The 26,131-nt window shown below is 39.6% G+C and overlaps 1 protein-coding gene across 2 annotated transcripts in view; it reads left to right on the forward strand.

Annotated features, from left to right (window-relative positions):
• LOC109924853 (kinesin-like protein KIF18A) overlaps positions 1-26,131 on the forward strand; it is a 69,241-nt gene that overhangs the window by 24,749 nt on the left and 18,361 nt on the right. For both annotated transcript variants that reach the window (XM_048617659.1, XM_048617658.1), the window contains exons 8-12: positions 381-487; positions 8,544-8,706; positions 13,436-13,600; positions 14,119-14,240; positions 16,740-16,987. In XM_048617659.1, the coding sequence (XP_048473616.1) occupies positions 381-487; positions 8,544-8,706; positions 13,436-13,600; positions 14,119-14,240; positions 16,740-16,987 (805 nt within the window). The remainder of the gene's footprint in view (positions 1-380; positions 488-8,543; positions 8,707-13,435; positions 13,601-14,118; positions 14,241-16,739; positions 16,988-26,131) is intronic.

A 26,131-nucleotide genomic window follows, 5' to 3' on the forward strand; every position in this document is an offset into this window, starting at 1 on the left:
GGCCTGCTGTGTTCATCCTGCTCTACACCTTGTTATCTCTGCTGTAGTGTTTTTTCTGTACTATTATTAGGCCAAACACATTGCAAATATTCTTTCAATTTCATTATGTTCAGCGTTAAAGTTATGTCCAATCATCAAATTCATCCACTCATCAGCGCTGCTGTTATTTATTATATCCTTTTGAGTCTCAGAAACCTCAGTCTTGGGTGTGCCTAATTGAATAGCAGAGGGAGGGGTTGTGTGTGGCTGGCTTCTGTGGAATTCTGTTTAGAGCATGGCCTACAGCTCCTGTGTAGTAATAAATTCCTGCATGATTAGCTACAGCCTAACTTGGTGAAATGGACAATGACTGACTCCTTTGGAATCTTATTTATCCCCAGGTCACACAACTGAAAGAAAAGCTGAAGACCTATGAGGACGCCAAATATATCGTCTCCAATTTTGGTTGTAGTCCACTGTTGGCAAAGTCATCCAGTCACCATCAGCGGTAGGATAACCTGATTTCACTCCTTCAATGAACCAGTATCAGACAAGTGAGGATAGATTCTCTTTTTTAAAGAGATAACTATTTCCTTTGGATTTCATCATAAATGGATGATACGCGTCCAAACCAATACCCAAGCTCTCCCACGTGGTTTTGAATATAACGGAATAAAAAGTAAAATAAAACACGAGGAACAGGGACAGCCCCAAAACCTTTGAAGAAATAATTTCTCAAACTTCTCAATCCAACCATGCAACTGTTTAAATGTTGTGCAGAATATGGTGTGCATGGATCAGTTGCAGCTTGTACTGTAAATGCTGGCTGTGCCCCAAAGTTCTGACTATGAACAGATTTCTAGTTGTCTGTTAAATGTAGCTTGGCTTTTGTTACGTTTGTCGGTAAATTCTTAGAAACTCTGTATATATATTCACAGTGCTCTGAATGTTGGGGTTTATTTTCTTCCCTCCTAAAGTATTCAGATGTAATGCAGAATGTTTTATTTAAATTATTAACTGCTGTTAGGTGAAATCCATTATTTACTAACTACCTTGAGATTCAGCAAGAGCTCAGCCAACTCTAGAAGAAGCTGCAGAAGTTCTATTGTCAATTAAATTTACATGTATGTTTGATCTAGTTGAGTGCATTCACTATTTAGCAAGTAAACCCTTGATTTTTAAAAACAAATGTCCCTATTGGAAACTTGTGTGATGAAGTGAGTTTAAATCTCTGAATTCATGCGTAAAAAGAGATTGTGTTTCAAAACCTGTACAACGGAAAAGTCTATAAAATCATAAGGCAACAATTTTCAAATGTTATTAGTAATTAAACATTTTATTCCACATTTTAAGCCTCCACAGTACTGAGGAATGTTAAGTTGAGCTTTGGCACTGAAGGAAATTCAAAATGAATTGTAGATAGTTCAAAACTGTGCTCATCAAAAGAGGGGGTAAAATCTGGAAAAAAAAACAGTGCACTTCCATCTGCATCAGAAAAGGTGGATTAAAGTTACAATTTATTGCTGGTTTGTCTGAAAGCTTCCAATATTCAATGTATTTCCAGCTGTTTCTGCTTTTATTTTAAATTTTCAGTGTTTACATATTCTCTTACCTGCATGGAATTCAGCCCCATTGAAACAAATGAAAGCAAATTGCACACAGTGTATGTAGATGTGCATTAAATAAGAGGTAAAAAGGGAGGAATATGAGTTTAGAAAATGCAGACAATCTCGGTCAGCTTAAAAGGAAGGATGATCTAAATTTATTTAGGTTTGACTGTTCAGCTACGCCTAATCTGAATTAAATACAAGGATAAAAATATAACATGATTTTTGTGGATTAAATGTAAAAGAATGCTACTCTCTTTTTTTGCTTTAAAGGAAAGCCTGAGTTTTGTTTTAGATATTCTGAATAATATTTCGCATTGAATATGGGCAGCCAGTATAGTCTCTTGAATTATTCAAAATACTTTACATAAAGCAGTTGATTCTACAAAGCACTGTAGTGAATAACAAAGGTAATGGGAACTGAAACAAATCAGGATTGTCTTTTATTTAAATAGGGTTTTTACTAATTTAATATTTGCATTTTTTATGAAAGTAAAGGATTACGGCTATTTTCAAATATTTTTTTAAATGTGTTTCTTTCCCACACTACTCTTGCTGCCTTCTGAAGGTGGTGACTACTGCTGAACTACAGTTCTAATTTTGCTGTTGTACTTCTACAAAGGATAGCCATTTGGATTATGAAATTGAACTACAAATATCATTCTTCATTGATTGTAGAATTGTAAACTTTGCTGGTTATCAGTGAGTACCAACCTCACAGATGCAGTCATTCTGAATTACCTTCAGTGAAAATAGTTCATTCTACAAACCAGTCTCTGTGAATCTAGAAAGTTCATATTTAGAATGCTTTGGGAGCTATCGGCATAAATCTTATCCAACCAATAGCTTCTATAAAAGTTGATGGAGAAAGGAGTTCAATGCTGGTGTATTTCAGGTCAACATAGCACTGTAATAATCTCTTTAACCATTAAGCCGTAGTAGGGTGAGTAGTTAATATGTGAAGCAAGCATCGGCATAGTCATGACTACACACTGCATAAATTCTTGCAGACAGTGCTTAAGATTCACCTGTACCATGTGGAAGTGTATTAGCAGCAAATGCATGGGGATACTCAGACAGCTGTTTTAGGAGTCCTGACCCCCAGGATCACGATTCCTAAGGCTACTGTAGACCTTGTATTTTTAATACATAAGGACTTTTCAATTGAAACTTTTTAGGACAAGACTGTTAACAGCTTTAAATATGGAAGAGGAAATGAGTTGTTGCTGCTGTTCTGTTGATGTTAGCTCTGATGGTTGGGAAGCCTTTTTTGTTTCATCCATCGAACAATTTGACAGGTGTTGATTTCGCAGGCATCAAACCTCTAGTTGCTGAGGGAGTAGGCATGTGCTAAACGTGATTGCACTCTGGTTGTTTGAGGCATGTAAAGAATGTTGCAGTAGATTGCCCAGGTGAAGAAGTTATTTTCCTGCAGAATGTTAAGATGATTGATTTTGGAGTTGGAAGTGGCCTTGGAACCCCTCAAGGGACTGCATGTAGACAGGTGAATTATTATAATTGGCGTCAACAATTCCTCAGAGTTTGGGGGATAAAAGGGCACTCATTAATCAACCATCTAATCTTGATGTCTTTTCTTCCTTATACACCATTCTTAGCTGGGTACTGAAAATATTCAGCTGAAGTCTGCATTAAGCATTCCAAATGACTGCAGACTTGACTGTTAAAGATACATTTAAACGTTTAGCATTACTGCAAAGTAGTTTTGGGTTTGTACAGGCTTTCTCTTCAGCATTAGGTTAGGTCCTGACTTCAAATACATCTACACTTTCGCAGCTTCCATTGCTTTGCACAGCTGCTACAGATACAATGCAAATGCACCCTTCAGGGAACTTTGCACCTCCCGGTTTTATTTTAAACATTATTGACCTTTGTCAGCTTTTCTCCCAAGTGCCCATGATGTTGACTAAGAGCATGGGAAAGTGATTTCAGTCATTCCCCAGCCTACACCAGCACCACTTCTGTATTGAATTGAAGGGAATTGAATTGAATTGAATCGTTTATTGTCACGTGTATTCAATGTACAAATACAGTGAAAAGTGTGTACCTTTAGCGTACATACATGGTGCCATTCACATTAACTTAGAATAAGATAAGAAAAAAAGAGATAACGTAAGAGAGTCCAACTTTCCTTTCACTGCCGCAGTCCGGCTCTGGGCTTTCCAGCCCACACCATGCCACCGCCAGTGTCCCACTCTCGTCTGCCTCGCTGGCCTGCTATCGCCAACTGCTTCACTGGCCCACTCTTAATCTGCTGCCGTCGCTCCAGCCCACACTCAATCTACCATCGCTGCAGCTACAATCCATATGTTCAGCTCCCGCCACGTGGTTCCGGGTCACAATACAACTCCTTCCCATCCACAACCTGGCTCCTTTCTGTCTCCTTAGTAGGTAGTTAAAAGGGGTGGGGGGTTAGAATTACTACAGAAGGAGAGAGAACAAGGGAGGGGAAATAAAAGAAAGGACAAAGAAAGAGAACTGGAGAGCAGAGTGGAGCTCCGAATGGAATGGCTTACCCTGCTTGTAAATTGCCTGTAGAGGTGTTGAAGAATTACTTTTGGCTGAGATAATACTCTTGTAGGTGCTCTGCCTTTAAACTCAACTATAGTTGGCTTGTCAACTAGGGAAGAACTGAAAATGTTGATGGGAGTCCAAGGTTTGAACTAATTTGTGCAAATACGTGGGTATTGTTGTAATTGTGCTAATGGTCTATGATAGAACTTGACAGTTACATCCTCCACTTCTTAATGACTGATAATTTATGCTCCTGCAACTCGCAATGCTTCAAGTGCTTGCTTTTACTTGCAGGTTTTATCTGCAGTTAATGAGAAACTGCGCTATTTCACAATTATATGTATTCTGCTTTGGCAAAACCAGTATTATACATTCAAATAGCTTGATTTATTCAAAGAAGACCAGGAATAATGCATACAAGTACATAAACAAGGAGCAGGGTTAAACTACTTGGGGTCTTGTGTGTGCTCCACCTTTTAATAAGGTTATGTCTGATCTCATTGTAGCCTCAAACTGGGCTAGCAGTTGGATTATCTGTTGTTGGAGATGGTCATTGCCTGACATTTGTGTGGTGTGAATGTTACTTGGCGCTTTTCAGCCAAAGCCTGGATAGTGTCCAGATCTTGTTGCAATTGAACATGGACTGCTTCAGTATATGAGAAGTCGCAAATGATGCTGAAAATTGTGCAATCATTCCCACTTGGTGAACATCCCCATTTCTGACCTTATGATGGAGGGAAAACCATTGATGAAGCAGCTGAAGATTGTTGGGCCTAGAACACTACCCTGAGGAACTCCTGCAGAGATGTCCTGGAACTGAGATGACTGACCTCCCACAAACAACACCTTCCTATGTGCCACGTATGACTCCAACCAGTGGAAAGTTTGCCCTGATACCTATTGATTCCGTTTTGGTAGGGCTGTTTGATGCCACACTCTGTCACGTGCTGCCTTGATTGTCAAGGGCTGTCTCTCCCACCTCACCTCTGTAATTTAACTCTCTTGTCCACTTTTAACTGTAATGAGAAGCTGAGTAGCCCTGGCAGAATCCAAACTGGGTGTCACTGAACAGGTTTTTGTTGCTGTTTGATAGCACTGCTGAGAACACTTTGCTTCAATTTACTGATGATCGAGAGTAGACTGACTGGGCTGCTCGTTAATTGGTTGGGTTGAATTTGTTCAACTTTTTGTGTACAGGACATACCTGGGCAATTTTCCACATTGTCGGGCGGGTGCCAATGTTGTAATTGTACTGAAAGAGCTTGGCTAGGTTTGCAGCAAGATTTGGAGCACAAGTCTTCAATACTATTGCCGGAATGTTGTCAGGGCCCATAACCTTTGCAGTATCCAGTGCCTCCAACCATTTCTTGATATCACCTAGAGTGGATCAAATTGGCTGAAGAGTGGTATTTATGATGCTGGGGACCACTGTAGGAGGTTGAGATGTATCATCGACTCAGTACTTCCAGCTGAAGATTGCTGAAAATGCTTTTTTGCACTGATTTGCTGGGCTCTTCCACTATTGAGGATGGGGATATTTGTGGAGCAGCCTCATACAGTGCATTGTTTACCACCATTCTGACTGGATGTGGTAGGACTGCAGAGCTTAGATTGATCCGTTAGTTGTGGAATTGCTTAGCTCTATCACTTGCTACTTAAACTGTTATGCACATAAGTAGTCCTGTTTGGTAGGTTCACCAGGTTGACACCTCATTTTTAGGTATGCATAGTGCTGCCCCTTGTTAGGCCCTTCTGCATTCTCCATTGAACCATGGTTGTCATGGTAATGGTTGAGTGGGGGATATGTCAGGCCATGAGGTTGCAGATTGTGCTGGAGTACAAATCTGTTCCTGTTGATGGCCCACAGTGCCTCATGGATGCCCAGTCTTGTGTTGCTAGATTGGTTTTAAGTCTGTCCCATCTAGCATGGTGATAGTGCCTCACAACGCATCTACAGTTGCCTCACTATAGGACAAAGTATAAACTGAAAAGTTGGATGCATGTAAGATGGGCACTACAAATGTCATGGATGATTTTAATCTGCATTTTGACTGGATAGTTCAGATGGACCAGGGAACATGGAAGATTAATTTGTAGAGCATAGAAGGGATTGCATCTTAGACAAGTACGTTGTTGAACCTACCTGTTAACAGGCTATTTTAGATCTAGTAATGTGTAATAAGAGAGGATTAATAAGAGATTTTGTAGTTAAGGATTCTCGAGGGGACAGTTATCACAACATGGTAGAATTTCAAATTCAGTTTGAGGCAAAGCAACTCGGATCTCAAACCACTGTTCTCAACTTAACAGGGAATCACTAACATGAAGAAAGAATTGTCTAAAGCAGGAACAGCAACAAGTGCCTAAAAAGTTCATTAAGCGGGTGAAAATTGGTTAGAAAGTAAATTGGCCAGAAATATAAAAACAAATAACAAGAGCTTCTTTAGGTAATATAAAAACAAAGAGAGCCTCTAAAGTAAGTGTGTGGACAGTGGAGGATACAACAGGCAAATTAATGGGGACTGATATTTTGTATTGGGTCTTCATGGTGGAGGACACTATAAACATCCAAAGATACCAGATAATCAAAGTCCTAATGGGAAGAAGGAAATGGCTTCAGAGTTTGTGGAGGCCTTGGCTGAAATATTCCAGAACTGTCAGGATTCCAGGACGTTTCCAGCAGATTAGAAAAGCATTAAAGACACCCCTATTCAAGAAGGGAGGGAGACAAAAAGCGGGAAACTATAAGCCTGTTAACCTAACATCTGTCATTAGCAAATTTTTAGATTCCGTTATCAAGGAAGAAATAGCAGAACATTTAGAAAAGCTCAATGCAACCAGAATCAGCATGATTTTATTAAAAGGATGTCATGTTTGACAAATTTGCTACAGTTCTTTGAGGCTATAACAAGCAGTGTTGATAAAGAAGAACCGGTAGATTTGGATTTCCAGAAGGCATCCTATAAGCTTCTAGATGAAAGCTTATTGCACAGGACAGGATCTACACTGTATTAGGGGTAATATTAGTAGCATGTATTGAAGATTGGTTAATACACATAAGGCAGAGTTGGAATTAATGGGTTATTTTCAGGTTGGAAAAACTTAACGAATGGATTGTCACAAGGATCGGTCCTAGAACCTCACTCTCACTATCTATGTTAATGACTTGGAGAATGAGCAGAATGTAATCTATCCAAATTTGCTGGCAACATAAAATATGTGGGAGAGCATGTTGTGATGAGGACATTAAAAACTTTGTAAGCGGATATAGATAAGTTGTGTGTGGGGGCAAAAACTTGTCAGATGAAGTTTAATGTAGGAAAGTGTGCAATCATGCAATTTGGTAGGAACAACCAAAAGGTAGACTATTATTTAAATGGAGAGAGTATTCAAAAATGTGCAGTGCAGAGGGATCTGGGTGTTCTTGTGCATTAAAGTCAAAAAAGTAGCGTGCAAGTGCAGCAATTAATTAAGACGAAAAATGGAATTTCGGCTTATGATGCTCAGGGATTGGAGTTTAAAATTAGGGATGTCTTGTAACAAGAATCATGGAATCATACAGTACAGAAGAGGCAGAGGCTGTACTGCCAAAAATATACTACCACTTGCACTATCCCACTTGCATGCACCAGGCCCATAACCTCGAATGTTATGATTCTTTAAATGCTCATGTAAGTACTTTTTAAAGGTTGGAATATATATAATTGTGCTCCCATATTTAAGAAAACATATACTGGCATTGGAGGCAATTCAATTCAAAAGAGGTTTGGTCACTTTGTTTCTGTGATGAAGTGGTTGACTTATCATGAATGGCTAAACAAATTAGGCTTTTATTTAATAGAATCTAGAAGAATGAGGGGTGATCTTATCAAAATATTCAAAATTCTGAGGTGGGTTGACAGGGTTGATGTAGAGAAAATGTCTCCACCAGTGGGAAATCTCGAACTAGGGGACAAAGTGACTGAATAAAGGGACACTCATTTAAAATTGAGATTCAGTGGAATTTCTTTTCCGAGGGGAGTAGATCTCTGGAATTCTCTAAACCAGAGAGTTGTGAAACCTACGTCATTAGAAGCCTTTAAAGAAGGGGTAGATATATTTTTGAAATACCAGGGATTTAAGGTCTACAATGAGCAGGCATTGAAGAAGACTTGACGCCTGAGGCTGATCATTATGACCTTATTTAATGGAGTTGGGAGGTGGGGGGTGGGGGCAGGCTTGAGAGGCAAAGGGCCTTTACTCGCTCCTATATAAATATGTGCGTAATACCATATGTAATTTAATACTTATCGAATTACCTTAACATTTGCATCTTTGAGTTTGCCAAGCCATCATTTCATCAACTACAATTCCTCATAAGTTGCTAAGCAAATTCACCATTCTGAGAACAGTTCCAAACTATTCTTTTCATTTCTCACTTTCCAGCTGGGTGAAGTCTTTGCAGGAGGTTTTTGCTGACCGCCAAATGATTCAAAAGAGCTATTTTGACTTAGAAGCGCTTGCAAAAGAAATGGAGCTGAAAACATCCTTTCGATTACGGGACCAAGAGAGAATTAAAATACTGTGCACTGAACAGCGATTAGAACAGGTAAGACTTTCCATTTTAAAGTGGAATCATCAGATGACTGGATAATTGGGCAGTTTATGCAACAATATGCTGGGATATCTTTGCTGGGATGTAATAATTAAATACAATAGCTCTTCTGTTCTTTAATATTTGTCATTAATTTTGAGTAGCTTTTGAACAGATTTGATTCTTTCAATCTATTGCTACAACTGTGACAGGTGCAATGTGCTAGTAATCATTTGTATAAGTATTTTGATTTAGTCACCAAAATAGCAAATTACTTGGAAATGTAGAAAATAGGAGCAGGTGTAGGCCATTTTTCCTTCAGGCCTACTCCGTCATTCAACATGATCATGGCTGATCATCCAACTCAGTCCCCCGTTCCCACCTTTCTCCTATACCCTTTGATCTCCTCTTCTTGAAAACATTCAATGTTTCCACCTCAACACCTTTCTGTGGCGGAGAAGTCTACAGGCTCATCACTCTTTGAGTGATTGAATTTCTCCTCAGCTGAGTCCTAAATGGCCTATTCTGTATCTTTAGACAGTGACCCCTGGTTTATCAGGAATATTCTTCTAAATTCCAGCAAATATAATCTAACCAGTCCAGTCATACATTAGTTTTGCCATCCCAGGAATCAGTCTAGCAAACCTTTGTTGCACTCCCTCCATAGCCAGCGCATCTTTCCTCCGATGAGGAGACCAATATTGCATGCAGTACTCCAGGTGTGGTTTCACTGAGGCCCTGTACAATTGCAGCAAGACATTCCTGTTCCTGTACTTGAATCCTGAAGGCCAACGTACCATTTGCTTTCTTCAGCACTACTGTACCTCCATGCTGACTTTCAGTGACCGGTGGGCAAGGACATCCAGTTTTTATTGAACCTTCCCCTTTCCCAATCCATGTCAAAGTAGGGGACAAAATTACAGAATAAGGGGACGCTCATTTAAAACTGAAATGCAAAGGAATTTCTTCTCCCAGAAGGTAGTGAGTGTCTGGAATTCTCTCTCCCAGAGAGTTATTGAGGCTGGATCACTGAAAATATTTAAAGAGGAGTTCAGTAGATTTTTAAAATAATGGGGAGTTGAGGGGTATGATGAGCTGGCATGCAAGAATTTGAGGCCTGGGCAGATCATTCGTGGTCTTATAGAAAAGTGGGGCAGGCTTGAGGAGCTGAATGATCTACTCCAACTTCTATTCTTTATGTTCTTGTGAGACAGAATAAAGTCAATCCACAATTCTAACCAAAACAGATTTGTTCACATTTTTGCACTGAATCGTCACTAGTCACTCATGAAATAATTACTGGATTTGGACGTTGAGAAAGATTTGCTGTTTTGTAGGTAAGTTGAAATACTCCTCACATAATAATCATAGCTCCCGTTGATAGTTTTGTTCCAGATCACTCAGACTTTAGACTTAGGTATTCAGGAAACTACAAAATTATCAGTAAAATAATTGTTAGGAGTTTAGGAGCTCTTAAAAATGGTGATGGTGGTAATGAAGTCAGTGATTAAAATAAAATCCTGCAGTCTGAGAAAACTGTGAGGCCTCTCATTCTATCAGGGGGAGCACCGGATGGGAGAGAAAACAATTTCCCAAAGGGGATGACAGAAATTACTGGAGGTCAAGCCCATTTGCCTCTGTACATTTCTTTTTAATAATTAGAAAAAAACAAATAGCAAAATTGTGCTCTTCATTTCATTTAAAATACCTGTGATACCTGCCTATCAGTATATGTAATTCACAGCTGGCGGAAAAGGATACCATGCTGAAATATGGCTATAATTAGTAGGTATACATATCCTGTAAGCTTTTAAACCAACATCACAGCTGCTGTCTGAATTAAATTCTGGATAGTCATGATTTGTCAGAGCTAATAGATAAGTACAATACAAAAGCTGGATGAATAGCTATCAAAAAAAAATTTATCTGTTTCATGTTTCTTGCTGCTCCATAGAATGCCTTCCCGTCCAGGCATTACATTGCCCAAAGTAAACAAATAATCCACGTGCATACCTACTTGCTGCAGGGACTGCAGCAAAATTTGTGTGTGCAGCATATGCAATCTACAAGACACTACAGAAATTCACCAAAACTCCTTTGACAGCATCTTCCAAACCCACAACCACATCCATCTAGAAAGACAAGAGCAACAGATGCATGGGAGCATCATCATTTGCAAATTTCCCTCCAAGCCACTCACCATCCTGACTTGGAAATACATTGTCGTTCCTTCAGTGTCACTGGGTCAAACCCTGAAACTCTATCTCTAACAGCATCGTCGGTCTACCTACAGCACATGGACTGTAACAAGTTCAAGAAGGCAAATTACCACTGCCTTCTCAAGGGTAACCAAACACAGGCAATAAATGCTGAGCCAGTCAGCATTGCCCACATCCCATGTGTAAAACAAAATGTTGCAAAGGAGACTACTAGCTTCTGTACTTGTCTTGGATCACTATCAAATTGTTATGACAAATCTAATTGGCATTGATGAAATGCTACACAGCTGGAAGTGCTGTCTTTCAAACGAGACGTTGAACTAAAGTTCCCTTTATTCTTTTCTCAGCTGAGTGTAAAAAGATCCATGGCACTATTCAAAGAAGAGCAGTACAGCTCTCCTGGACAATATTCTTTAACAAGCAATACCAGAAATCAGATAATTTGCTGTGTACAAATTGCCATGCAGTTTTTCTAATATTACAACAATAATTACAATTTCAAAGCTTTTCATTAACTTCAAGATTTACAACATTCTGAGTATACTATTATATTTACATTGTTGTCCAAAGTAAGTATCTGAGATTAAACCAGATTGTTGGATCCTCAATGTCATATTTGATAGCAAAGATGAGCTTCCAAACTTGTAGCCATACCATCACCAAGGCTACATATTTCAACCTCCATCATATCAACTCTAGCCTCCCAGCCTGCTTTGACCCCTTGCAGCTCGCCTATCATCACAACAGGTCTGTGGCAGACACCATGCTTCTGGTGCTACACTCCGCCAACCCCCCACCCTGCACCCCCGCTGAACATCTTTATAACAAGGATACCTACATCAGGCTCCTACTTATTGACTTCAGCCCTGCCTTCAACACTGTAATTCCAACAAAACTAATCTCCAAACTCGGAGACCTAGGTCTCTGCTCCGCCCTCTGCAACCGGATCCTCGACTTCCTGACCCACAGACCACAATTAGTGAGAATAAACAACAAATCCTCCATGATAATCCTCAACACCTCGCAAGGCTGCGTATTCAGCCTATTGCTATACTCCGTATGCACTCATGTCTGTGTGACCAAATTCTGTCCTAACTCCATCTACAAATTTGCTGACAACACCACTGTTGTAGGCCAGATCTCAAACAATGAAGAGACAAAATACAGGAAAGAGATAGAGTGCTTGGTGGCATGGTGTAAAGGTAACAATCTCTCCCTCAACATCAGCAAAACAAAGGAGCTGGTCACTGACTTCAGGAAACAAGGTGGAGGGCACGCCTCTGTCTACATCAATGGTGTTGAGGTGGAAATGGTCAAGAGCATCAAGTTCCTAGGAATGATGATCACCAGCAATCTGTCCTGGTCTACCCACATTGATACTACGATCAAGAAAGCACAACAAGGCCTCTACTTCCTTAGGAGGCTAAGAAAATTTGGCCTGTCCATAAAAACTCTTACCAATTTTTATAGATGCACCTTGGTAAGCATTCTATCTGGATGCATCACGGTTTGGTATAGCAACTGCTCTGCCCAGAACTGTAAGAAACTACAGAACGTTGTGAACACAGCCCAGTACATCACGCAAGCCAACTTTCCATCCATTTTTTTGGACCCCTCAAATTTTAAATTTAATGTTGATCTCATTCTTTGTGCACCTTCTTTGCAGCCTTAACATTATATTCTTCACTCTGTTCTATTACCCTAACGCATTTTGTACGGTAAGATGTGCCTGTACTGCACGCAAAACAAAACTTTTCACTGTACCTAGGTATATATGAAAATAATAAATCAAATTAATTTTTTTTAAAAATCATCCTGTCTCAGCTCATGTGCCTTTGTTAATTCTCGATATGAATATTCTGATGCATTCCTGGCCAGTCTTCCACATTCAACCCTCCAAACACTTAGCAAGCCAGAAATCCTTTGAATTAAGTCAAATGCCACCATAATTTCTGCCGTTGGTAGAAATTGAGGTGAAACCTCAGTTTGTTTGTTTTCAAATCCCTCCATGGTCTCTACCATTCCTAACTGTAATCTACTACAATCCTCCAGGATATCACTACTCATAATTCTGGTCACTTCATTCATTATTTAGCCATTCCACTATTAGTGGCCTTCCCTTCATCTGCCAAGGTGCTCACTTTTCTCTTCTTTTAAAACACTAATTAAAACCTGCTTTGACCAAGCTTTTGGTCATCTGCCCTAATTTCTCTTGTTGCTCAGTGTCAAGTTTATAGTACTTCTGTGAAGAGTGTTAATGTTTTATTACATGAAAGGTGCTGTATGTAAGTACAAGTTTTTCTGAAAGGTGCTATATAAATGCAGGCTTTTTTCATTCTTGATGGTTACAGTAAAATAAAGAATAGCTCTTGCACTAAGCACTTCAAAGTTTTAGGCAATGCAATGCAATTCTAATTGAATGGTTTTGATATTTTGCCTTTTTTTGAGGTTAAGAATGTTATGTCAGAATTTTGTGAATGAATCCATTACAGACTGCAATAATTCTGGTTCATCTAACTGGACAGGCTTCCTGTAAATTTGAACGTAGCCAGGCATCCTCCAATAGGCGCCGTGACTATCTGCTGGAACAGATGCAGCAAGTCGAAGAAAAGCTCAAAGAGAATGGGAGCCTCCTGTCTGAGATGGGGAATACAATAAGTTCAGATGGAAGAAGCCGATCAGTGCCTCAGGTATTAGAGGGATCAATTGCTGCTGAATTGGAGTCATACCTCTTCCTCCAGGCGCTTTGAGTTAAACAAATTTTACTAATTGTTTCCTGTTCCATTGCTTTACTTTAAAATGTTGAAAAGTCATGTTGGCGTGAAATTTTGGGGGAAGTTAACACTATTGAGGCAGACTAAGGCTTAGAGGTACTGTGAAATCTTTCAAGTCACATTACACCACATTTAAGTCTGTGACTGTTTGTTTGTTATTTAGACTTGGCTCCTGCTGCTGCATGAGTTCAGGTTTCTTCTGTGTTGCTAAATGACATACCAAGCAGAAAGTTGATAAAAGTGCCCCGTAATAAGGTGAATTCTGAGGTGCTGATTCTAGTTATGGAGAAGACCCTGGTCCCATTACTCCTGTCCTCCAGGCTTAAGTGTGTAGACTGCATGAGAGGAAAGCTGCAGAAAGCAGTTATGCTTCTAGAAAGTGAAAGGTACGGTGACGAGTGCATTAATTTCTTTCAAAATTTCTTGATGAACAGGTCTTGAAATTGAGTTTGCAGAAACTTCTATTAGAGACTGAATTGAACAGCTTAAAGCAACACAGCGAATACATAACCCAACTGATGATACTACAGGATCGAGACCGTCGACAGACAGAAAAGTAAGGATGAATCAGAATGACCATGAAGTATGTGGCATACTAATTTAGTATGGATGAGGAAGTCCCAAGCTTGATCCTGACCTTTACTATACAGAATGTTGCTTAGGAAATGAATATCAAAAGCTTTCCTTTTATTGTTGCATGGGATATGGATGTCACCAGCAGGGTTGATATTTATTGTCCATCCCTAAATTGCCCTTGAACTGAGTTGCTGTGGGTCTGGAGTCACATGTAGGCCAGACTAGGTAAGGACAGCAGATTTCCTTCCCTAAAGCTCATTAGTGAACCAGCATGTGACTGTGGCTGGGGCAAGAAGTTTGAAGCAATTCATCTGTTGTTGAGTATACTAGACTTGAGTTAAACTCCACTGGATTTGTTGGTTGGTTCACCGAGCTGACTGGTTTTCATGCAAACGTTTCGTCTCCCTTCGAGGTGACATTGTCGCTGTATAGCCTCCGTTGAAGCACCATTGTTCTGACCTGCTTTGAATTTATATGGTCCAGTCTGTCATGGTGGGCAGTCTTGTTTCTGGTTTTGTACTGTAATGGTATGTAGATGGTGTCTATTTAAACATGTTTGTTAATTGCCACATCAGTGGTCAACAACCAGGCCTCCCGGAATTCTCATGCTTGTCTTCATCTCGCTTGTCCGAGTACTGTAACTTTGTCTGAGTCAAATTGATGTCTTGCTATGTGGAAGTGTATTGAAATGAGTGTATTGCACAGCTCTGGGGTGTTGCAGTGTTATCGCTCATTTAAACAGAATCTTGACACAGCCCTGTTTGTGGACGCTGGGGTGGTTACTGTTGTAATTCAGGATTTGGTCTGTGTGTGTAGTCTTTCTGTACATGCTGGTAAGGAAATCCCCGTTGTTCATTCGTTCCACCATCATGTCTAGAAACGGGAGTTGATTGTTGTTCTCTTCTTCCCTGGTGAACTTGATCCCGGTGAATATGTTGTTAATGAGGTGGTGTGTTTCTTCTAACCTTGCTCGTTTACTGATCACGAAGGTATCGTCCACGTATCGAACCCATAATTTAGCCTGGATCTGGGGGACGGTTGTGCATTCTGGTCTTTGCATAATAGCTTCCGCTATGAGCCCCGAGATGGGTGAACCCATGGATGTTCCATTAATTTGTTCATGTACCTGGCGATTGAAGACAAAGTGTGTGATAAGGCATAGGTCTAGTAAATTCATATAGATTCAGAGCAGGACAGAACAATAGCACTTCAGTAGAGGCTACACAGCACTTACGATGTCACCTAGAAGGGAGACAAAACGTTTGCATGAAACCAGTCAGCTCAGCGAACCAACCAACAACTCCAACCACAATCCGAGCTACAGATCTTCGTTAAAACATTGAACCCCACTCCGAGGCATTACAATTAGTTGTACATTCTATTGTTTGATTTTTCCTTAACTGAATCACTTGTAAAGGCTCCAACTTGGCAGTCATCCTTTATTTGAGAGGGTGGCAAATTCCCAACATCTCTTCCCAGTAAAGAACACCAGCCACTGGGCCGAAGTTTTGCAGCAAAGTCAAACAACGCAATTAGAAAGAACACAGTGACCCAATCTGATTTCTATTTCGCTCTGAAGTCCATGCTAATACCTCAATCAGTAATACCCTGAAAGGAAGCAGAGAGCACTGCCCCCAAAAATGATCTCTATCACCTTTTGAAATTTGAGACTGATTAATTCCTTAGTGACCCAATCTCTCTTTGCTGTTTTCAGAACCTAACTGTGTTGCTGGGTGTGATCAGTATTTTCTGTCAATTTCTGTTTGATATCGGCAAGGATATGGATTAGGTACAGTCCAAACCAGACAGTCCTTTCCTGAAAGTCTATTCTTTAATGTTAGCTCAAAATATGCCCATTAAATGGTACTCTGAACATAATCAGATTGTAAATACTGTAAAATACTGTGTGGGAGGAAAAGCTATAGTTGTTGTAACTCTGAAAAGGAAACAACACTGCTGCAAACGCTTGTCAAGCAGCATTAAAAAGGATGAATGTGTTAATATTCTGGGTGTGGCCTCTCTTAAAGGGGAGGATATTACTGATGAAAAAAGTACAGATTGAAGGGAACGGGGATAAAATAAATGTAAAATCCTATCAAGTAATTAAGTTAAATACATGAGAGATTAAATGTAAAATTGTTTAAGCAAAAAACCAAAGGGACCATAATGAAAAGGGAAACCACATGCCAGCATCATGTCATTTCAAGATGTAAGCAGTCAACTGTATAACCTTGATTGGCTGGTGACTGCTTACAAAAAGTGAGGAGTGAGCTGCAGTTGAATTCCCTATCATGGTGAGTGGTGAATGCCAAAATACTGGCAACGGTTTTCAGATTATTGGAGAATCTGATCAACAGCAAACTGTGTTCCAGAGATTTAAATCCTAGCCTCCTGGGAAGAGAGTGAGGGGGTTCTGAAAGAGCTGATTGTCACTTCAGCTGAGTAATGAAACTGATTGCCACATTTTTCTCAATCTTAGGTTAGTGACTACTCTACTGCAGATTGTACGTAAACAGTTTTATACGCTGAAAGAAGCTAACCTTGCAACTGCAGAGACAGTAACACAATTCAATGAGTTGGAGCGCCTTGTACGTGGAGAGAAAGCCGTCCTATGGGCAGATCAAATAAACACAGATGAATGCAAGGAGAATCAACAATCAGAAATAACCGCTCTTGCTACATTTTCGAAACTGAACATTCTACCTGACAAACTTTTTGAAATTACTGGTAAGCCGCTTTCCTCCTCACTTTGGCGTATTTAAGCCACATCTATGTACATGTACATACATAAGTAAATGGAGATATTTTCAAATCAACCTGTTCAGAGATGTCATTAGAGTAGGTGAGACTTGGACCCAGGCCTTTTGGCCCAGAAGTAGGGACGCTACCACTTTGTCAGAAGTGTCCTTCACAAATAAATGTACACTTCTACAATTATATAGCTGTAGGATATATCTCCTCCCAACTTAATTCATTGTTTAAATAAATGTTTTTTCTATCTTTTCATCATCTGACCTCTGTTGACTTGTAATTCAATTCTCATTGGTAAATTTGTACATCTCATTTTTAACGAGCATTTAATACCCTGTTTCCTGATTTTTATCACTTGCAGGTGGCTTAAAACTAATTATTGAGCTTCTGAAATGAGTATATTTCAAGGCATAGGTTTCTCATGTCCTTCTGTGGAAGCGTATCTGCTCATCATTTCTGTTAGTTATGGATAACCTAGAACTGTAGTGCGCTATGATACTTAACAGACTACATTTAGTGTGTGACATTTTCCATTAACCACTGTGTAGGCTTTTTTTCAAATTGCCACCTTCATATGGTTCCCTTCTTTAAGACAAATTTGTGAGGGTTAACAATGCCCTGAAGTGTTAATTGCAACTTATTTAAAAATGGAGTGTTTGTTTTCTGTTAAACAGAACAACTGCTTTCAAAGTACCTTGTACAATTTTTAAAGGATTAACAAGGCTGAGGTAATTATTTAGCTAAGAATCCAGATCTTTCAAACCCATAACATGACAGCAGGAGAGAATTTTTATTACTGGAATTCAAGATGACTTGCAGTGTGCAGACTTGCAACATTTCTTTAACTAATGATTGCTCAATCTGTTTAAAGCGAGTTATAAAAATCTTAATCGCTACCCTGTATTCATTTTACCTACAAAAGTAAGAAAACTGCCTTTTAACGGTTTAACTATTTGACTCCTGACTTTAAATTACCTTTGGCTGGGATTTTCCAAATTTTTGACTGAGTATGAAAGTCGGAAAGTTTAGTGGGAAGGAAACTTGCATTTTGTCTGAAAACCTACCTGACTGATTGTCAAAAGGCAGCTAATTGGCTGCTGGTAGACTTTTGACTGGAATTACAAAACCGTACCAGGAAGTCCTACCTAACTGGAACTGCCAGTCAGTCAGAGGCTGGCATTTCAAAAACTCAGCCACATTAGGACTCCGTGATGGAGGATCAGCAACAAGCTAGGTAAGTGTTGTTTTGGGGCCTTTCTGGGAAAGGGAAAGGAATAGGGATAGGGAGAGGGATCGAGGGTTCTGAAACCAGGGTGGGGGTCTGGTTCTCGGACACTACTGTCTTCACTCACTAAGTCCTAGGCCAGGGCTTGCCAAATTTGGGGTCAGGATCCCGAGTGGGTCACAAGCTGAAATTTTGAGGAGCCGAGCTCTGAGAAACCATTGACTACCGTGGAGCTTCAATTAATTTTGTGCTGAAATAATTGTAGCTCAGACGGGATGGGGCCTTTAAGTGGTATTAACTGACCACTTAAGGGCTTTAATTGGTGACAATTTCAAAACGTAGACTATGGACTCTGCGTCCCAGACTTAATTGCTGAGCTGATGGGAAAGGGACAGGTTTCTCCCTTGGTTCCAACCCAACTGATTATTTGCCCACTCCACATCACTTCTCTGGAGGGGCAAATCCTGGTCTTAGCATTTGTTATCAATTACGCATGAACAGGGTTTTGCACATGCCATCAGTCATAATTTCCATATTTTACATCCACAAATTCATGGCTTCGACTGTTGAGAATGTTTCTTTCATATAAAAATATTTGCAAATACTTCTCAGTGAATTCATCTGAATGCCTTTCTGCTGATCATTAATATAAACTGTACACTCCTGCACTGTACTGTCTTTTTTACATGTCCTCATTATCTCATAATTTATTCCCTTTCCTACAGTATAACTACTGTAAGGAGGTCTGTAGACTATTCCCACCAGTGTCTTTTCCCCTTTGTTATTTCTTACTTCGGAGCATAAGAGCACAGGAACAAGCCCTTTGGCCCTTCAAGCCTGCGCTGACACATTTTGCCCTTCCGTGTTAAAATTGTCGTCATTTACGAGATCTGTATCCTTCTATTCCGTTCCTATTCATGCGTTCGTCCAGGTGTTTCTTGAATGTTGCTTTTTGTGTCTGCTTCTGCCACCACCTTTGGCAGCGCATTCCAGGCATTCTCCTAGAAAACGTGCCTCGCACATCTCTCAAACTCCCCATGCACCCCCCCTCCCCCCACCCCACCACTCCCCCCAAACCGGACCTGTGTCCCCAAGAAATTGACCCCTCCTCCTGGGAAAAAACTTCTTACTTTCCACCCTATCCATGCCATTCACAATTTTATAAACTTCTATCAGATCGCCCCTCAACCTTCTGTATTCCAGTGAAAACAAACCCAGTCTATCCAACCTTTCTTCATAGCTAAAATCCCCCATAGCAGGCAACATCCTCGTAAACCTTTTCTGTATCCTCACCAAAACATCCACATCCTTCTGGTAGTGTGGTGACCAGAACGCTACGCAATATTCCAAGTAGATTGGAAGCACGCAGTACTTGATGTAGATTTTACATCTTTCATCCAGTATCTTTTCTTGCTATCACACTTATTCCAACCAGAAACAACAAAGCTACTCTTTCATTCCTCTGTCTTTCTGAAAAGTCACATCCTCAAAATTTTTAGTTCCCAGCTTTGATCTTGTAACTGTGTCTCCGTGGTGGCTATAAGATCATATCCAGTAACCTCTATTTGCACCATTAATTCATTTAGTTTGGTCTGAATACTAGGTGTTTTTATGTGAAGAACCATTAATTTTGCCTTTTTGCCTCCACACACCATTCCCATTCCCAGCACAAAAACAGGCCTGGGCCATTTTTGTTACATTTTAAAATATTTGTACACTATCCCTTTCTGTCCCACTCTGGGTATCATTACCTGAATTGCTGCCCTGCAATGCCACTGTATCTCTTTGTTTTGTAATTCTACTTATCCCGTCTTCAGAACTAACCTTCTCCCCCCTTTCAAACCTGCTGCCTTTCCTCAGTTAGTTGTGGCCCTCTCTACAAATCTGATTATTTGCTTTGCCAGATTGCTGGTGCCAGAATGGTTCAAGCGAAGCCTATTCTAGCAGAGCAACTCCCTTCTACCCTTCTGGAGCCAGTGCCCCATGAATTAAAACTCATTCCTCCCACACCAATATTTGAGCCATGCATTTAATGCCTTGACTTTATTAACCTTTTGCCCATTTACCCTTGGCTCAAGTAGTAATTCCAAGATTATTAATTTGGAGTTTCTGCTTTTTAATTTTGCTCCTAACTGTTCAAAATCTTTCAACTAAACCTCCTTTGTATCCTGTCAATGTCGTTGATACCAATGTGGACAATGACAAATTGATCCCTCACCTCCCATTCCAAGTTCCCGAGGAGATGTTCTCAACCCTGGCATCAGGCAGGTAATGCAGACTTAGAGACTGTTGCTCACAGCTGCAGAAAACACTATCTATCGTCCAAATTATACAGTCCCCTACATCTGCTACATTCCTTTTGCCTCTCGACTTGAATGGCTCCCTATATGACAGTGCTCTGGTCAATCACTCATCCACCCTGCAGTCCCCATTCTCGTCCCCTCAGCCTGCAAGAACTTGTACTTCATTCCCTTCTAATTACCTTTCCTTGAAATCAAGTGACCCTTTGTATTCCTTCCTTGTCCCAATCACTGCTTCTAAGTTAAAATTGGCTATTTAGTTTACGACTTAAACAGTCAGTCACTTATTCCAACCAGGTTATAATCTAGCCAATCGTTCTTGTACCACTCTGCTCCCCCGCAAGATAAACCGTGTATGTCTAAAATTCTTAACATCTTGCCACTGTACCTAACCAGTGTTGCTACTTGTGAAGAATCATCCTTATCAACAGCTTGTAGGAGAAGAAGATTTAAAATAATTATTCCATATATTGCAGTCCAAATAAAGGTACTGACGAGTATGAAATGTAGTCTTCGCCAAAGACCACCTACTGATTTTCCATCAGCGTTCCCTTCTTTCTTGCTGGCAGATCAGAGGCAGGAGGGAGCACAGCACATAGACATTTCTGTAATTTAATTGCAACTCCATGTATACAGTCTTAATTGGACCTTGAGCAACATATGGGAACTTTCAACAAATAATCAGTGCCAAGACTTCAGGGCTTGCTTTCCTGGTTCATAATTTTGTTTTCCCCCTCAAAAGAATCCCAAATTGCTTTCAGTAGTTACTTTGATATCTTGAGAGCTTGAATGATTTTGAGGAAGTCTAAATCCCTACTTGTTTAGGTTTGATACAAGACTTGTTTCTCTCTTATATTAACAGTAACTCTTTAGCTTGTAGATAATTGCTTTCCCCATTTTCCCCTGTGCTACTGTGTTGCTGATCCTCATTTGCCAGTCAAGTGCTTAGGTATGAATCTAATTAGACAACAGATTTAATTGAGGCTTTTATATTTAATTCTGTATTGTAAAGACATTCTTTCTTTTCCAGTAGATGAACTTGCAGACTGGTTAAATTTTATTGTAAAATATAATGTAAGTAGGATAGGTTTTCCTGCGCTGCTGAAATGTAATATTTTGACCTTCAAACGCAAGCTAAGGTCGCCCACAGACAGGGCTGTCAGGTCAACATTACTAAAATAATCAGACTTCAATTGCAACAAAATTGATTTCTTTATGTATTGTGCATGTGAAAACTTTAAATATTGTTTGACATACTTAAATAAAAAGTATGAATTCGAGGTGAACATGCTTGTGTAATGTACGTAGTTTTGAGATGTGAAAGACTAAGAAAAAAAATACTTGACCACCCTATGTGCTTGAAGTACAAAACCTGCACAATTAAGCTCTGAGCTTAATAACTTTTTATTCAGCTCTTCCCATACCAAAACACACTTACATGTCTTAACAAACTAAATATTCTTGTCAGTCAGACTGAAGACTTGTGAAAAGCCATCAGGCCACAGAAGCTTGAGAAGCTTTGCAGCCAGTTAACTGAGGTAATGAGCTTAGGTAACTCATATCAACATTGTATGATGTGTTTCTGGAAAGCTGCAAGTTGTGTACCTCTCATAAACTGACACACATACCTCTGTGATGAACGGGCGGTTTGGAGTAGACTTCCGCCAGTCAGGAATGTAGTTTGCACAGGCATCCTCCAATCTGTGGATATTCCATGATCATTGAAAATGAACAAGGATTGTTCACGAGAATCTGATTTGTTGTAGTTACTCATTCTTATTAAGCATATTTTGTCCTTGTTACCTTAAAAAGTAAGGTCCCTGGTTTGATCTTTGTTCTTCGCTGAGTTAGCTAATCTCAACTGGCACACTCAGCTTGGTCGCCATTTTGGATTGTTGTCTACAGCCCATCTGTTGGGAAGTAAATTTGAGAATTTCAGGTGGAAATGTGGTTATAATGCCTCCATGGTCATGTAGATGGTTCATAGGCATGAACTAGCCTTGTGCATTAAGAATTGGCACTTGTGAGGCACAGCAGGATATTGGAGCATATGTCAGTGTGTCACCAGTGGTTGTGAATAATGTGTCAATAATGCCTGAAAGTCGATGCATCAAATTAATATTGGCATCAGGCATGCAATACCTCCATGCAAACTTTAAATTGTCTTTTTTAAGCAAGGTTTGCTGGTTTCCTTGCTGTTGAATACACTGTCCCCGTTTTGGTTTACAAATTTGACACAAGTGGCTTTTTGAAATGACTTCAAAATGTTAGTGTGTTCAGGATGTGCTATTAAACTACGCTCAGTGGTTAGTGTGAGTAATAATGCAAGCATTTAGGCTTACAGCAGATAAACAAGATTGAATTGCCGCCTTATTACTCACTGTAATATTTGTCTGTATTTTTTTTAAAGAGGCTCTCATTCTAACTGCTTAATTTATTTTACAGTGCTAATTCTGAGTGTTAGGGGAAACATCTTATATTCCTATTTGTAAGATAGGAAAGATTTAACCTTATCAAACAAAGGTTATTAAGTTCACAAGCAAATGACCACATTGGCTCCTCTCAGCCTTCAATGCAGACATTTCTGGGGTAAAAATTCCTCTTCTCTTATCTGTAAATCACCCTGTGTGAAAGCAGTGTCAGCCCAGTTGCCACAAGTGCAAATTCCCAATATAAAATCACTCAGTGGCGAATACTTACCACTTCCCAGCACTTTAAGCACATGCTTCACCATAAGATATAGATTGGTTTGATTAATGTACAAATGTACTAGAGCTGGCACTAAAACAAGGCTTTCCTGATTTTTTTTTTATCAGTACAAAGCTAGGTTCCCTTGTATGTTTCAATATTTTGCAAGAGCCATTTCTGAATGTGGCACTAACCATATGCCATCTCTCTGTGAGGTTTATTGTTGCTATTAGTCTAAATCACGGGCTCTTCGTGTTGTGTGTAATGGTTCTATCTGCCCATTCAGATAAATGTCAAAGTTCTTGTGGAACTATTTCAAAGAACAGTAGGTGAATTCTCCTGTATCCTTGCTAATATTTATCTTCAAACACTGTCATGATAACACATTATCTGGTTATTATTTCATTGTTGTTGAAGGGAACTTCCTGTGTGCAAATTGGCTGTTATATTTCCTAATTAGAATAATCACTCAACCTCATTTCATTGTAAAGTGTTTTGGCATAAACTGAGGTTATGAAAGGTGCTATAATAATGTGAACCTGTTCTTTTAGTGGTACTGACTTACCAAAGCTAGTCTTATTCATGTCTGCTTGTTTTATGTACAAGCTTGAAGGTAAAAATCCAGTTTTCAAATCTTGGTATCATCTTGCTCCACCTCAATTTCAAATTTCCATGCTTTCGTTAGCATAAGCATATATTTCATAAGCAAATGTAATAATCTAATTGTAGTTCTGATCCAAATTACAGGCAAAGCAACAACCTCATGTGCTTGAACAAATCTTGTATTTGTACATATAGAAATAACAAAAATGAATTGTTGTTCAAACAAAAGTTGATTGCAGTCATTTCTGTTTTGTTACAAAATCCCTAATATAGAAGTGTGATGCTTATTTAGGTACTGTTTTGCCTTGAATACAACATTATCTTGTGGTTTTTATAAGTTGGTAAAGAATATGTTGATAAAGAAATGTTAAAATGGGGTACTGCTGTTCTATAGTTGTAAAACTTTGGCAATTTAGGGGAACTACTGGTGTTCTGGTAATGTAACTGGATTAGTTATCCAGAGATTCTAGGAACATGGATTCATGTTGCACCATGGCATCGGGTAGAATTTAAATTCAGTTAATAAAATCTGGAATGGAATGCTAGTCTCAGTAACGGTGATTATTGTAACTGATTCACTAATTTCCTTTGTCAAAGGAAATCTGCCATTCTTACCTCGTCTGGCCACCTCATCTGGCCTACGTGTGACTTCAAGGTTGTCTCTGAAATAGCCTCCTTGCAAGCCACTCAATTCAAGAGCAAATAGGGATACGCAGCAAATATTGGCATTGCTAGCAATGCCCTCATTTCATCAAAGTTTAAGAAGAAAAGTTGAGGCTTATAAATAAAAACTGAAAGAACTGCAGATGCTATAAATCGGAAACAAAGCTCAAAAACAAAAGCTCAGCAGGTCTGGCAGCAACTATGGAAAGAAATCAGAGTTAGCATTTGGGTTGAATGACTCTTCAGAACTGAGTTCTGAGGAAAGGTCACTCAACCTGAAACATTAAATCGATTTTTCTCCATGGATGCTGCCAGACCTGTTGACCTTAATCAGCAATTTCTGTTTTTGAAGCTTATCAATAATTGTAAATGTCTTTTTAGTTGCTTCCTCCCTAAAGAGATCTAAAATTTGCATTTATAAAGGATTGTCCATGGCTTCAGTACATTCCAAAGTGCTTTACAGCCAATTAAGTGTTTTTGAGATGTAGTTAATGAAGCAAAGGAAATATGGCAGGCAACCTATTTGTTTGTACACAGCAAAGGCCCACAGATGAAAATGTGGTAATGACCACATAATCTACTTGAGTGAAGTTGGCAGAACTTCCATGCTCTTTTAGTAGATGTAGAATCTTTTACTTCCATTGCGGAGCCCTTGATTTAATATCAGATTTGAAAGATGGCACCTCGATAATGTGATGCACAGCACTGGACTTTGTGACCAAGTCATTGAATTGAGGAAGAATAAACACAAATTATTTTGATTTGGGTGAGTGTGACCGCTGAGATTTGGCCGATATTCAGTTTATCTGGCTATTATGCTCTCATGCTAAAAGGTGAAAACAATTGGGACTTTAGTTAAAAATATTGTGCAATCTGAGAAAGAAATGTCAAAGAAGTAAAATGCTTCTGAAAAACATGCAGCATTGTTAGATCATAACAGTTCAGTAAGCAAGTGAAGGCTGTAAACCACCTTTTCTTTCAACAATCTATTAATTATGTGTTGACCCTTTCTCACAGAAAGCCTGTGTTATTCCTGTGAGCTGTGGCTCTTTTAGTTCTAATGATGTGTTTAACAATCTACACAGGAGCTTTCCCAATGCCAGGTGCACTCAAAGTAGCTAAGAAGCCCAGAGAGGACGGATTTGAATGACTTGGTTATGCAACAATTGAAAACTTGCAAAGCCAAACAGCATTGGGGAAGTGGGAAGCGGGTACCAATTTTCATTTTCAGTGGGGCTGTGTTTTCGCTAGTGTCCTGGTGTAATTTGAATAGATTCTTAACTTGCCACCCGTGATTAAATGATGATGTAGATCAACCACTTGTTGTCTTTTTTAAAAAGTCAACTTTAATTTGCAATAACTTGATATTCCATCACGAACAGGAAACCTGCAGCACGGGGGTGGCACGATGGCTCAGTGGTTAGCACTGCTGCTCATAGCACCTGGGACCTAGGTTCGATACCACCCACATGCGACTATCTGTGTGGAGTTTGTATATTCTCTCCGTATTTGTGCGAGTTCCCTCTGGGTGCTCCGGTTTCCTCTCTCAGTCCAAAGATGTAGAGATTAGGTGGATTGGCCATGCTAAATTGCCCATAGTGTCCAGGCATGTGCAGGTTAGGTGAGTTAGTCGTGGGAAAT

The sequence above is a fragment of the Rhincodon typus genome, chromosome 37 (genome assembly GCF_021869965.1).
Source record: "Rhincodon typus isolate 14 chromosome 37, sRhiTyp1.1, whole genome shotgun sequence".
NCBI lineage: Eukaryota > Metazoa > Chordata > Chondrichthyes > Orectolobiformes > Rhincodontidae > Rhincodon > Rhincodon typus.